This window comes from Myotis lucifugus, unplaced genomic scaffold, assembly GCF_000147115.1.
Source record: "Myotis lucifugus unplaced genomic scaffold, Myoluc2.0 scaffold_51, whole genome shotgun sequence".
In the NCBI taxonomy this organism is placed as follows: domain Eukaryota; kingdom Metazoa; phylum Chordata; class Mammalia; order Chiroptera; family Vespertilionidae; genus Myotis; species Myotis lucifugus.
This window is the reverse complement of record NW_005871099.1, coordinates 3,167,000-3,182,210: the sequence shown is the minus strand read 5'-3', so window position 1 is coordinate 3,182,210 and position 15,211 is coordinate 3,167,000. Positions and strand designations below refer to the sequence as shown.

The 15,211-nt window shown below is 37.5% G+C and overlaps 1 protein-coding gene across 1 annotated transcript in view; it reads right to left on the bottom strand.

Moving 5' to 3' along the window:
• CACNA2D1 (calcium voltage-gated channel auxiliary subunit alpha2delta 1) overlaps positions 1–15,203 on the bottom strand; it is a 377,680-nt gene extending 362,477 nt beyond the window's left edge. The window contains 1 exon segment of the mRNA XM_023753781.1: positions 15,039–15,203. Within this exon segment, the coding sequence (XP_023609549.1) occupies positions 15,039–15,133 (95 nt within the window). The 5' untranslated portion in view covers positions 15,134–15,203.
• Between the last annotated feature and the right edge of the window lie 8 nt (positions 15,204–15,211).

Here is a 15,211-nt window from a genome sequence, read left to right as displayed (position 1 = left end):
GGGGGTATGTTATATGGCCAAGAGTAAAGGGATTCTGTAGACGAAAGATCCCAAATTATTTGATTCTCAGATCATCAAAAGAAAGATTATCGTGGGTAGTCTACTTAATTAGTTGAAAGTCCATAAAAGAGAGACTAAACAGAGAGATTTTCCTGCTGGCCTTTCAGAAAGAAGTGGCCATGTTGTGAGAGGACCTTTGAGAGGGCACCGTGTGCAAAGGAAATTTGAGGGGCCTCTGGCAGCTAAGAAGAAAGGGCAGGAGGGTGGAAGTATTCCTAAAACCACAAGGGAGTGTCAACAACCACATAAGCTTTAAAGAAGAGCGGAAAGTAGCCTCAGTAAGAAATGCAGACCAGTCGACTCCTTAGTGCAGCCTTGTGAGACCCAGAGCAAAAGATCCAGCTAAGTCCCAGAGGTTCTCAACCTGTGGGTCGCGACCCCTTTGGGGGTTGAACGGCCCTTTCACAGGGGTCGCCTAAGACCATTGGAAAACACATATATAATTACATATTGTTTTTGTGATGAATCACTATGCTTTAATTATGTTCAATTTGTAACAATGAAATTGGGGGTCACCACAACATGAGGAACTGTATTAAAGGGTCGCGGCATTAGGAAGGTTGAGAACCACTGACTGCTAAGCTATGGCTAGGCTCCTCACCATGGAAACTGGGAGAAAATAAATGTACAGTGTTTTAAACTACAAAGTTTGTGGCAGTGTAATACACAGCATGGAAAATGCCAAAATGAAATAAATGAATGAATCTAGATTACTGAATTCTAAACAAGCCACTCATTCTATCGATCTTCATATAAAATGTCTTTATGAAGATTCTGTCTAGTTTGTTTGCATTCACTGTACTTCAAATTAGTGGTCAGTCTTGTATCTCTTTTGTATAATCTGATTGACTTTTTTTTCATAAATGTTGAGGATTTAAGTTTTCCTAACTTCTCTCATAGAATCATGACATTTCACTGGGAGGAGAGCTAATCAACAGGGCACAAGGAAAGGCCACATTTTATGTGATTCTGTACACACTTCTAAACTTCAAGATGAATGAGTTCTACTATGAAGTCTTCTTGAAAAATTTGAGTTGATATTCTAACAGTTTAATTGGTTTGTACTCTTTTCTTAGAAACTCCATAAAACTCATTTATTCCTCAAGGTAAGATATGATATGTTTGTTGCTCAGCTTCAAAAAAAAAAAAAGAATACCATTCTATGTCACACAAGCATCACAATTACTCTTCCTCACAAGATGTTGCCAAAGCAGGTTCCCTATCTACTTAGTGGCAGAGACAAACAGGAACTCAGATTACCTGCCTCCACTAAATTCTGCTTCTATGCCAATTATATTTAATCAGTGCTTTCTATGTTACCAGTGCTTTACATGAATTAACATTCTTAGTTCTTGCAAAAACATTATATGGTTTTATCAATGGGAATGTACAGTTGCTCAAATTACCCAGCTAATAAATTGTAGAGCTGAGCTTTGAACCCACACTTTAACCAACCAAGCAAGTTCTGAGAGAATTAAGCCCTAATGTTCAAAAGCACCCATTTTTAAGAATTAGATGGTCCTCCATGAACCATTTTTGAGAGAACTGAAAAAAGAGTCACTCAAATCATTATCTGTATTCATATATATATATATATATATATATATATATATATATAATCAGCCATGGGCAAACTACGGCCCGCGGGCCGGATCCGGCCCGTTTGAAATGAATAAAACTAAAAAAAAAAAAAAAGACCGTACCCTTTTATGTAATGATGTTTACTTTGAATTTATATTAGTTCACACAAACACTCCATCCATGCTTTTGTTCCGGCCCTCCGGTCCAGTTTAAGAACCCATAGTGGCCCTCGAGTCAAAAAGTTTGCCCACCCCTGATATATATGCGACCCTTCGACCGGTAGCTATGACACACACTGACCGCCAGGGGGCAGACGCTCAATGCACAGGCATGGAAACATGGAACAGACTGATGAATCTCAGAGGAAGTGGGGAGGGGGAGGGTGGGAAGAGATTAACCAAAGATCTTAATATGCATACTAGAGGCCCGGTGCACGGATCCATGCACAGATGGAGTCCCTAGGCCTGGCCTGCAGGGGTCAGGCCGAATCCATGCACTGGGCCTCCAACATCCCCCGAGGGGTCCCAGATTGCAAGAGGGCACAGGCCAGGCCAAGGGACCCCACTGGTGCATGAATCTGTGCACCAGGCCTCTAGTGTTTATATATTATATAATGTACTGTATTACTATAATGTTATGTAATATAATACAACACATATTTTATGTGTTATCCTGGAATTAGGGTGGTGGTTGTAGAGTAAACAGAATAGGAAATATATATATATATATATATATATATATATATATATATATATCCTGAGCAGTCTGTTGACCCCAAGTTTTAGAACCCATACATATTATGAGTACAGAATCCCAGGGCCAATGGACTTTACTTGTGGAAAAATCCAGAAGTGGTAGAATCATATCCAAGGCTTGCAACCCTCAAACCACCCCCCTGTCATGGTCATTTACACTCAGGGACTCAGCTGGCATTTAGACACCACACAGACAGGTTGTGTCACATCTGATAACTTAAGGAGATAAATGGACCTCATCTAATTATCATGCATGGTTGGCTCTGTGATGAGTTACCATTCCCCTATGTTTATTTATTACCATTGAGTATTGATATAAATTTTAAACAATTACTCACTGGCAGACCTTGACACGATGTATATCAATCCCCTGGGAACTGAGCTACACATGCACAATAAAAATTTAGCTCAGGAAAATTAATTCTGATTTCTACATTTAAATTGACAGGAAAATCAGATGTGTTGAGAAACAACCAAGCTTAAATGTTTAATTCAGAGCTATGAGCATAGCCCCCATTGTGACCATTCTTCTGTGGCTTCACATGGCCCATCGTTTGTCTCTCCTAACATCTTCACAAATGCAAATTTACGTCGATTCTAATAGCATGTCATAGCACAGATGGGTTGGTATTTTTAAAGTGACAAACATCATAAGACTATTACACATTCCTCTCTGTGGCAAATGTCAAAAAGGCAGGTTCCTGGTACTTGAAAACTTACTGCTTCAATGGTTATTACCAAGTTGTACTCATTAGTCATCGGATTAATGTATAGCATCATCAAAATATCTCTTTCCTCCACGAATTGATTAAAAATGTGCAGCAGACATGTTAACTGTTTTATTTCTACGAAGAGTGTGTGTAAAAGGCTGACCTGCGTTTATACTGGAAAGTGAAGGGGTGGGGTTAAATGAGTGTGAGTAATCATCAGTTGGATGAAACAAATGAAAACTGGCCTTTTCAGTATGCTCTGACTTCTGTATTGGTTGCTAAAAGTGCAACTGGTCTCGATTTTATCTTCTGTGCTCTCCCAATTTGGAGAGTTGTCTGGAGTCATTTCTATAAACATCATGGGCGGATCGCCTTAACTTTCAAATATTCTGACTTGAAGCTGAAAGCTCACACCTTTGTTTGATAATGAGAGGGTATCAGTGTCAAGGTTATAACTTTCAAGAACAGATTCGACCTCCTGTGGCACAGTTCTCATAACACAGGTGCTGGCGAAATGCTAGATAAAACATAGAGTCCTTGATGGTTCTGCTTTCTCCATGGTCTCTTTCAGGGCACAGGTTGTCCTTAACCAAAACACTTCACTCTCTCAAGTTCACCGCATCCCTCTTCATGATTAAGGCCACAGAAGCTTTACAAAGAGACACTTTTAAGGTCTGATAAGCATTCCTTTCCCCCTTCATTTCAGGCTTTCCGCATGGCCCAATGATATATTAGCATACTAATCTAGCTCCCTGCATCTTAGTCATCACTCCGTGATTTCTGGAAGGCAGAAAAAAACCACACGTGATACAAATACTAAAGCCTGGCCATCAAACAGCCTTTCCAAGTCCCCCAGGCATCTTCTCGTTTGACCCTCGTGGTATAACACTGTGATTCTGGATCTACTTAAGGTTATCCTTGCTCTGCAGATGGAGAAATTGAGACTTGGAGTTAGTTCTGCTCTGTTTACATTGACTCCTTTCCCCTCAACCTCATTGCTGAGATATTCAGCCAGCCACAGCTGGACCAAGTGAGGACTGGATGCTAACACATCAAAGCTCCTGCCACAGAAGGGCAGCAAAGTACAGCAGGTTAAGTAATTAAACTGTTTGAGATCAAATTTTGCTCCTAAGAAAATTCATAAAAGTTCTTCATACTCTAAATTTAACTTCCCTAAATCTAGAAAACAAGGATAATAATACTTAGGGGACTAACTAACTAAAGTTGGATGGGTTCAAAAACATGCAGAGTATTAATTCACAGTGCCTGGCATACAGAAGGAGCTCAAAAATGTCAGAAAGCAATCTTATATGTAAAGAGAAGGCTTAGCATTAGTGCCCATACATTCTGCAGGTAGAGACATCAAAATTAGCCCAAGTAAACAGTGAATACCTATGGGAGAGAAACGAGAGAAAAATAAAGAGCCCATCTAACTCTTCTCATCTCTTGTTGCAAACGACAGGGGTGATTTTTCCACACTGCACTGATACCAACGGGATCGACATTGATTCATAGATGTGCTGGCATTTGTGATCCTAACCATTCATCAGTCATCCTGGAAGCTCAGGCAACTGCTGTGATGGCAGCTGCCAGTAATTTCCAGGCCTTCAGGAGACCTGAGATGACCCTTTAAGAGGTGACCAGGAACATGCTTTGCAGAAATGTTCAGTTAGTTGTTTCTTATTTTACCAAATTTTTCATTTTGTTTTATTGACAAGGAACTGTTCCAATTCAAATCTCTTCCTTTTTCTAAAGACTGGGATAGGATGTAGTAGTAAACCTCCCCTATCTGTCAAAAATTAATTAATAAATAATGATAAATTGCTAAAACAGGAACTCTTTCCTCTTTCTGTTATTTACTTTTCACTCATATTTCTTTTTACCATGAGCATATATACTTATTAAATCTAATAACATTTTGCAAAACTACATGGATTTTCAAGATAACAATGTCGTCTAAAAAAAGAAGTGAACAAAAAAATAAAGACAAAAAAGGATCAAATGTCGCTGTGTCCAAAGGGAATAGAGCTATGAACTGAGTCTCCTTACTATCAGGAAGGAAAAACTCTAGCCTGTGCATCTCAGAACTTGAACATCACTCATGTGTATGCATTACATTTCTGAACCAGGTCATTCCTCGTTCAGAATGGAATATGTAATTTGAAACATTCCTCCAAAAACATCTCCAGTAAATTAAAAGTGCATCTATTCTATATCCCAAACATCTGCTTTAACTCTCAAGGCTGATTCATCTTTGAAAAGGTACTTTGTAAAACACTATTCTTCTTCTTGATCCATTCCTCACCTCCTGTCAGGAAACTCACCTATCAGTCATGGCCCCTCATCTCTTTCATCTCTCTGCCATTTGGTCTTCTCCCTCAGATACCCTCAAATCTCCCCTTTGGTAACACTTATTTCGTTGTCTCCACAACCTTCCCCAACCTCAGGAGCCATTTTCTAGGAACTACCTCTACTCTATCCAGGCTAACAGCAACTGGTCTGCTGCAATGTAATACTTCCTAAAGAGATCTGACTGGGGTATAATGAAGTGCCCCAAGCTCTGGTAACCAGAATCCTTTCTCCAAATCCCATCTCCTGATCACCACTAAATGGGCTGTAGATGGCCATCTGGGCTATATTCAGACTATCAACATAGGAGGCTATGTTTGGACTAGAATTCTAGTTTCAAACTAGTTCAAAGCTTTGATGGATAAATGTGAACTCTCACAGCTATTCAATATCATGCGCACTGGGAAGCAGATAAGGCAAATTTGCAGGGAACAGAGAATGAAAAGTCAAAGAAAACCTGTAGACAGGAGCAAGGGATGAACCCATTGGCAGTCCTACCCCTTCTGCAGTTGTTGGCACATCCTTGACCTTGATTCCCATAATTGATCATCCAGCTCCACTATCACTGAACAATATTTCCCTTTTTGGTTCAAGATAGTCCTATGGTTTCTTACTACTACTACTTGAAATCCCAAACAACCTAATATACAGTAACTCCTATTTTCAAACAAAGCAAACGAGTGCCAAATTTCTTAAAGTGTCTTCCTCTGAACCCAATATACATCTTCCCCTTTCCTCACATTGTCAAATCCCTTGAAAGAACAATCTACACTTGCCACCTTTCTAGTCTCTGCTGCTACGCACTCCCAGGCACTGAAATCATGCTGCTGTCAGCAACACGCTGCTGAAACTGCTCTCATACCTTCGTGGCCTGGTGACTTCCTTAAAGGACTCATCTTTTCAGATCTCTAAAAATCATTTGGATATTTATAACATCATTCCCGGGCCATACAAAATTATCAACCTAAAAATTAGCCTGCTATATTTGGTCTAACATTTAATTAACTCACCCTTAATGCCTTGGCATGGCCAGGCCAAATGATCCCTCCAGGCTTCTATGGCCCGAGGGCCAGATGTTCCCCAACCCTGCTGTATCTAGGTTCTTCTTTGGAAACTCACAATGCCTGTCTAACAGATACTAAATAATATTTGCTAAATAGATGAACGAACCTTTTTTTCTGACTTCAAAGTCTGCACTCTGAAATGTGTCTGCAAATCCCCTTTAGATACATATTTCTACAGAGACACTGCTAATCAAAATGGCCAACAGTGAGCCCATTTCCTTCACTCCACCACCAACTTGGTATTCCTCCTGTGCGCTCTACTGTACATCGTTCAGTGTAACATGATCTACCTGGTAGAGATCTTAGATTCTAACTCTTCTCTCTTTCTGATTCCCCAAGTACCCAAACCAACAGGGCCTGACATTTAACTTCTGCAGTATGTTCCATACCTGCTCTGCTTTCCCACGACCACTGTTCTTTTTTAGACCGTGGCCAACTCTCACTCTGGGAATGCTGCCATGGTCTACTAGCTGTTCCTCTCGTTGTCTCTGCCTCAAATATTGGTCTCTTTAATCCACCTTCTAGATATTATCAGTCAAAGCCCATAACTTTTATTTTTAATTTAAAAAATCTGAGGATGGAGGCCAAATTTGAGTACGCAGAGCTGGGCTACCACAAATGTCCATGTGCTGTCAACACTGCCCGTCTCCCTTCAGGTCATGTAGAAAGATGGCCCTGATGCAAACATTTTATAATTCAGACTCTAACCAACAATCCAGTCCCACCAACATCTCTTCCTACCCAGGAGCCCCAGGCCTAACACGGAACAGGCCATGTTTCTTCAACATGCCGTGTGCTTTTACTGGATCATGTTTTGATGGGTCCCACTGCTTCCCAGTCACCTTGGAGTTGTGAATGTCTTCCTGTGGGACTCTCTTCCTCAGTTTGGAGTCTCAGAACGTAGCTCAGTGCATTATATAATTTGTACTGAATAATAATTGCATTATTCATTGAATTAAATTGCATTTGATGTTAAAATATATGAAGCAGGAGACATTAGAAGACAGCATAAATTAAAATTTTTCAAAAATATGATGTATTATCTACCTTGAAGTCTAAATAATCTCCGGTATAATACATAGATGCCTACAGACCTGCAAGTTATTTAATTTCTTATAATCTAATGAAAAAAAAATTACGAACAGAATTTCTTTCTGTTCTTATTAGCACTTTGGTTTTTAATAGTGTTATAGTAACACTTCTTATCCAATAAACCAATTCCCCAGGGTTTTATAAAAAATAAAAATGTTTAATTGCTTCTATTTTTTTGAGACCTAGACAATTTTATTGTCTTTGGTTTGTTTCTAAGGTGAATTTCCATATGTGAATATTTAAATATATAAAAGCTAATAATATGTTCAGTAAACAGCACTAGAAAAACCAAGCTCACATGGGACATGGAAAAAAATAAGAAAAAAATTTAAATAACCAACTGCTGCCTTTAGCATCTTTAATTTTGTAATCCAAGGGCTCCTCTGTCTGCCCCACTTTACACATGCATCATTCCTCATGGCATTTTTACCACACCTCTAGATCACTTTTTTAAAACAGGAGACTTTCCAGGCTGCCTAAGCCTTTTTATTTTACTGAGCCAGTCCTCCTTTAATCCTGAAAATAAGACATCATTAATGTCTAACCATCCCTTTACATAGCCTGACAGTAGGCACCTTACACAGAGAACTATTTTATTAGCTCTTTCCCTCTTTCCCCTAATTATCCCCACAGTATGTGGGCAAATGTCAAATGAAGCAATTGTCTAGACTGTTTGACAATTTTGGTGGAAGTTTTGATTATATATTACAGACATCTGTGCATCAAAATCCCTCAACAATTTCCCGTTGAGAGAAATGTCTGGTGAAAGAAAGTCCATGAAACAGTGAGAGAAGAATCAAGGGAGAAGGAGGACCCGAAATTGAGGTCTGATCACAGGTTACTTGGGAAAAAAACAAACCAAAAATTCCCCAATAGAGTCAATGTTATATTGAATAATACATTAATAGTAAATATGTATGTGCATGAAGGAGAGAACTAGCAATTAGTTATTTGAATAGAAGAATTCATAATTAGCCAGGAGACTATCACAAATTTTTAATTACTCAAAAAAAAAAAGAACTTCAAATTGACAGTAAGATTATCCCCAGATCTGAAGCATTTAAAATGGGCAACAACATTATTTGTATTACCATCATTTCTAGCTTAAGTAGCTCCCCCATTTATGATATAGAATTTAAAATATATCCTAATTTTTTATCGCAGCAGAGGCATATGGTAAAAAAAAAATCAGTAGAAGCAAATGTTAAAATAACATCTAGCCAGAAATATCCCACATTCATATTCAAACAGAACTTTAAATATTGCTTCATATATAACACCCTGATTCTGAATTACTGAAATTAACTGTAAAAGTGCACCAGTTTGTTGAGGCCACAATGTCAATCTTTTCTTTGTTTGGAATCTTGTTACAATCTGTACAAATGGCAAATTTTAAAGGCGCAATGATCATTTGACTCATTATTTGAGATTGCTAATAGTAGTTTATACTCCAAAATATATAATTCCTATTAAAAAAAGAAACCTGAAAGTTATATTTTACAAATAAAACTAAAACATGGGCACATTTATCCTTCATTCCAAAAATGTCATAATGCCAAATATGTTTAATTTTTAACAAATTTTTAAGTATCCCATAAGTAAGTTGCAGAAACAAAATTGTTTAGCATGCATAATCCTCTTAATATGTACCTCCAATATTCCATGTGCAATAGTTTCTTTCTCATACTGGTTTTGTTTAAAAGATGGCAAAACTCCCTGGCTGGTGTGGCTCAGTGGTTGAGCATCAGCCTATAAACCAGGAAGTCACAGCTCGATTCCAGGCCAGAACACGTGCCTGGGTTGAGGGCTGGATCCCCAGTGTGGGGCATGCAGGAGACAAACAATCAATGATTCTCTCTCATCACTGATGTCTCTATCTCTCTCTCCCTCTCCCTTCCTCTCTGAAATCAATAATAAAATATTTATTTTTTAAATGATGGCAAGACTATCTTTAGAATCATACTTCTTTTCAATCATCATTATGTTAATAACTTGTCACTATATGATCTGAGCATTTTCCAGTTGCTTTTGTATACAATATATCATTTTATTTTCTTTACAAGTTATTCTAAATGCTAGTGTTACAAAAATATTTTGAATGGCATTTAATCCCTAAAAAACGGAAGTTTTTCTACCCTAGCAAACCACTTGAAGTTTTAAAAAATCCATACATGTGTGCGCGCGCGCACACACACAGACACACACACACATAGTGTCCCCCCAAAAATGTATATACACTAAAAAGACAATATTTATTAAAAAACACTTCATTTTCAAAATGTAATAGAATCTACAGCTATCAGCTGTTAAAGTGTGTATACATTCACATATATATATATATATATATATATATATATATATATCTGGGTGGAGCAAAAGTAGGTTTGCAATTGTATGTGAAACATTTATTCTTGTATTATTATTTATTAATTATTGTATTCTTTTCCATACCAACAATTGGAAATCTACTTTTGCCCCACCCTGAATATATTTGCACACACATATAATATTATTAAATAGAGTACTATAGTAATATAAACTAGACAATTTATCTAATTTTGCAATGTTAATATTTTGGACCCAGAAGGAAAAGATGGCAAATACAGTATTTTTCACAAAGTGCTACTATTTTTACCTCAAGTGACATTGAAGTCAGAACCCTCTTTCTTTCAATTCTGTAAACAATATGACACAACCATTTTTCTTTTCTTTTCATGCACACAAAAGAAAAAAACGAACCGTGTGTAAGCTATGTGGTTGGTTATCGCAGTATAATTCTATGTACACTGGAAAGCAACCATATGAAAGGCTTGGGAACAGGTGTGGTGCTAAGCAGATAATCCATGAAAAGGACTGGCTGACATAGTACTTTATAGTGCCTGATGCAGGGTACCAGCCTTAAGTAAAAGTGGAGTGGATGAAATAGAACAGAATTCTTTCCCCATGGAAAGCAGCTCACAGGCTTTTTGAAATACTATAACAGGCAGCTCTTTTATTACAAATGATGAAAGGTTATCACTTTAAGAGCAATAAAATGTTACTTCTTAGAAATACTGAAATTCTGATTTTTTCCCCAAACTTCTAGATATATATGTTTATGTTAGAACTGATTATGTCCATACATGTAAGTCACTGAAGGAAATCAATAAATTGGCAATTTGCCTAAAATACATTTTACTTTAACCATTTAAATCTCCAGTTTAAGCTTACAAACAGTTTGAAGACACATACAAGAAAATAAGATGTGAACTTAGAAGAACAGATTACTTCCTTGGAAATTTACAAGTGTATTGAAAACCAATGATTCAAATTATTTTTAAAATTCCTAAATGCATTATTTCTTATGAATTTATACTGTAAATATAAATACTAAATTTGAATACATAATTTGCACATGTTATTTAGGTTTTTGCAAGACCTTACCATGTGTAAAACTATGTTATTTTTATCAATACTGGAGAAATAAAAGAAAGGTGTCTATGCAGCGAGGTTTCTTTGAAGAAAGAGTGGTAAATTTTTTATATTTTCCAAAATGAACAGTTTGCTTTAGATTCTGATTTTATATGTACTTATTAAATTAATGAAATCCATGAAAAAATAAAGGCACATTTTATCTCCTTGTTATAAACTATAATAAGTTATGCCTTTGTATATTTCTAAAAAAATTGGTTTATATCCATTTCTGTCAACCTAATGCTCATCCAAATGCCAATCCAGATAGCTACACATACTACTATGTGTAAACATTAATAAATTTAACATCATGTTACTACTTATCTGAAAAAAATGTATCTACTGTTGCATATTTTAAACACACACTTGTGAAATAATAAATGTCATGTGCTTAAGCTGATGAGAACAAATTAAAGGTCTAACATAGGGATTTATTGATGTTCATACTTTTAAGGTTTTATTTTACATTTAATATTTTATCTCATTTTACCAAGGACAGATTTTCTTGTATACATAATATGTGAAAAGAAATTGCTAAGCCCAAATGAGAATAATTGTCACTTCTAACACATAGTAAAGATATTCATTGCAAGTCATGGTCATTCCAATGACATAAAAAAAAATTTTCTGCAGCCTTTAAATTTAAATTTGTCTATAACAGAAATATGCATATAGATAGATAGATAGATAGATAGATAATAGATAGATATTAAGTATTTAAACCCCCAAGTACTACTCTTCTATAAGATGTTATGTTTTCTTCATGTACATGTAGACACCTGTAATTTATCCCATTATACAGTTTATAATAAAACCACCATATACCAATGGTCTCTCAGCCAATTATTCTTGACTGATTGGCATTTTGATATGACTGAGATAAAAGTTTCACATGAGTAGTTAGAACTACAATGTTTAAAAAAACACCTGAATTTATAAATAGGTCCTAAGATTAAGAGGGACAGGTTTAAATTAACATTATAATATTGGCTTCCATACATATTACCCTGAGTTTTAAAATAGAAGTGTTTTCACATATGAGTCAAGAAATTATTTCTAGAACAAGTGAGAGCTCCCTTTTTGAAAACTGTATTTTAAACTACCAATATAATGTGCATTGTAACACGAAAAAACTGTATTTTCCACTTACATATAAACCAATATGCATGAGGTGGTTGCTACCATATGGCATATATATGTTTCACACCTTATTGAGACAATCATTTCCACAAGGAAAACCTAACCTAGCAAAGAACTGTATCAAAATTTCCTTGTCTTAAAAAAAGTTATTTTAGTATTAACACTTAGAACAGTTTAACTACTACTTAAATCCAGAAGAATCTGCTATGAGAATGTATGAGAAAGCAGACAGCAGAAAATTAAAGCTATCTAGAAAATTTTTGTTTTATTATAATAAAACTTAAGCTCTTAATATTATAAACACTCTAAAAGAAAGAAACACTTTGTGAATTACTAGCTGGAATTGAGGCCCACTCCAGTAAGTGCATAATTAATTTCATAGTGTGTTGATGGCATCCTTTTCTGATAATCAAAACTTCTCATGTTACCTTTTCTCTGAAAAGTAAAATCATCCAAAATAAAAAAGATTTACTAATGAGAAACTTACACATAGAAGCATAATAATGTGCCTTTAGTGAATGCTATCATCTTTGTATGCAGTTTTTATAAACTTGAAATTTTTTCCAAAGGTTTGAGATTTTTCCTGATCTCCACACTTCATATGATTTTTCTTTCAAGAAAAGCAAATGGCATCACATCTTGATGAAAATAACGCTGCAATTTAAATTTTTTTAATTTATTCAAAAATCTAACATGAAGTACAGATGTCAATTATCATTTGTTCTCATTTGGAAAGTGTTACTAACTTTCCAACTAAATAATAATTGAAGATGCAGTCTTACAAAAATATGGTTAATATTATCTGTAGGATACTGGCTTAGACCTACAAAATCTTTTACTAAGCTTTTATTTCATGAAATGATGTTTCATATAATTTGAAGACATCTTAAATTCCCATGGTTAAAAAATAAATTTCAAATCTTTTAAAAATATTTTGTTTTCCTAATTCCTATTTTCGCCCACTATTTATTTTCTTTCTTGTCTCTAGTAAATTTCTGACCATGAAAACTGAGTTATTTTAATTTGAGGAAATCATTTATGGAAGCTGTACTTACAAAAAGGATTTTTACATTAATATTTTACCATGTCACATTCAAGAATAAAAGGTTGTAGTTTGTTGGAGTTTAAAGTCATAGTTTTTTTCCCCAATGGTGTGATGATGCATAACCTCCAAATGATGGAAATAATGATAATATGTCAGTTAAAAATAAGACTAAAAAGGTGTAAACTAAACACACGGACTCCTTTTTAAAAAGCCACTTCTTTATTTGACACAAAACGCAAGTGAGTCACTGGAGTTCTTGCAGTATAGGCCAAGCTAGAAAGAGTAAAAAATTAGTAAGAGTAAATAATTTTGAAGTATCTTTAGGGTAATCTTTACTCTTTTTATGTTTTAAAATATCTGCGTGGAACATGCTGCCAATTTAATGAAGGTCCACAGATGGCATTCACCCTTTTGCTTCATAACAAAAACAGGATCTGCAATCGTTTTTATGGAAGATTATCTAAAAAGGAACGTGACTGTAAATCAATGATAAAAATATTAGACACTCCCCTCCTCTGGGTTAGAGTGTGCATCAGTCAGACGCTTGCACTGGCACCTAATGCACTGAATCTAATAGCTTCGGGGTATCAACTGGTAAAGATTCAGTTCGGATCCACCAAAAACTATCGTATTCGGCACTCGGTCAACAAAAGGACAGCACATAATTCCCAACATCATACATACCGGGAAGGCTACCGTGGGCTTTGTTTTTGTTATGTAAAATGCATTAAAGTGACTCATCCACTTAAGATCACCTACTCTCAGAAGCTTTAAAGTAGCTTCAAGAACTAAAATAAATGCTTTCCCAGAATGCCTGATAGGCTCTTCAGCGCATTTAAAAGTATGTATGTGTATTTTTGTGCCACGGACTTTGATTCTTTTTTCCAGCCTAAAAGAGAGGAGAGAATTAGGTTTCATTCCCTTCCTTGCCGTGTGACTACATGGCTACCTTTAAACACTCTATTTCCAGAAAAGCAGCGAAGTGGTGTGTGTGTGCGTGTGTGTGTGTGTGTGTGTGTGTGTGTGTGTGTGTGTGTCACTCTATTTCCAGAAAAGCAGCGAAGTGGGGTGTGTGTGTGTGTGTGTGTGTGTGTGTGATTTTAGAATCTTAAAAATAAGAGAAAATTGCAGGAGACTCTGGTAAGGCTCAGTTCCTCCCCCAAAGAATAGGTTCAATTCATTCTAAGAGCAGGAACCGCAAGTCTTCCGGCAATTAGATGCTTCCAAGAAAGGGTGGCCCCAGTACCTGCAAGACCCCTGGGTGGACAGGACTCTGTGGCGGGGAGCGGGCAGGTCAGAGAGGCTGTCAAGTGCGCCCAGTGATTGAGGATCTACAGGAGTTTGGACACCGGAGCAATTGGAGAGCATCCCAGAGGCCAAGTGTGGGAGAAGTCCGGGCTGCCCTGCCAAGCCTGCAATTACCTATTTGTAAAACGCCCAGCCCAAACACAACTTTTTATTAGACTGCGTGTGGCTGAGAGCGGCCAAGTGGCTGGAAACTTTCTTCTCTCCCCCCCAGTGAAAGGCGCACCTATAAACTCTTTCGAGAATCCTTTAAAGAGAAGGTCTGAGGCGCCGCGCGGCCAGCCCCTCGGACGCCCCGGTTCCGAGCACATCCAGGCGGCGAGCGGCGCCCTCCTCCCGCTCGGCCTCTCCGGATCCCAGCCGGGCTCGCTCCCCACCCCCCACGGGCAGGAAAACCCCGCGACTCCGGCCACCGGAGTCGGGCGCCCAGCCCCAGCGGCGCCCTCGGCCGGCACTCCCAGCCCTGCCCGGCCCGGCGACTTACGTGATGGCCGAAGGGAATGGCTCCTCCGACGAGGGGCGGATCAGCCAAGATTGGAAAAGTGTCAGAGTCAAGGCCAGCAGGCAGCAAGCAGCCATCTTCGCGATCGAAGATCAATCCCGCCTCCCTCCCCAGCCCGGGAAGGAAGCAGCGGTCCGGGGCCGCGGGGAGGAGAA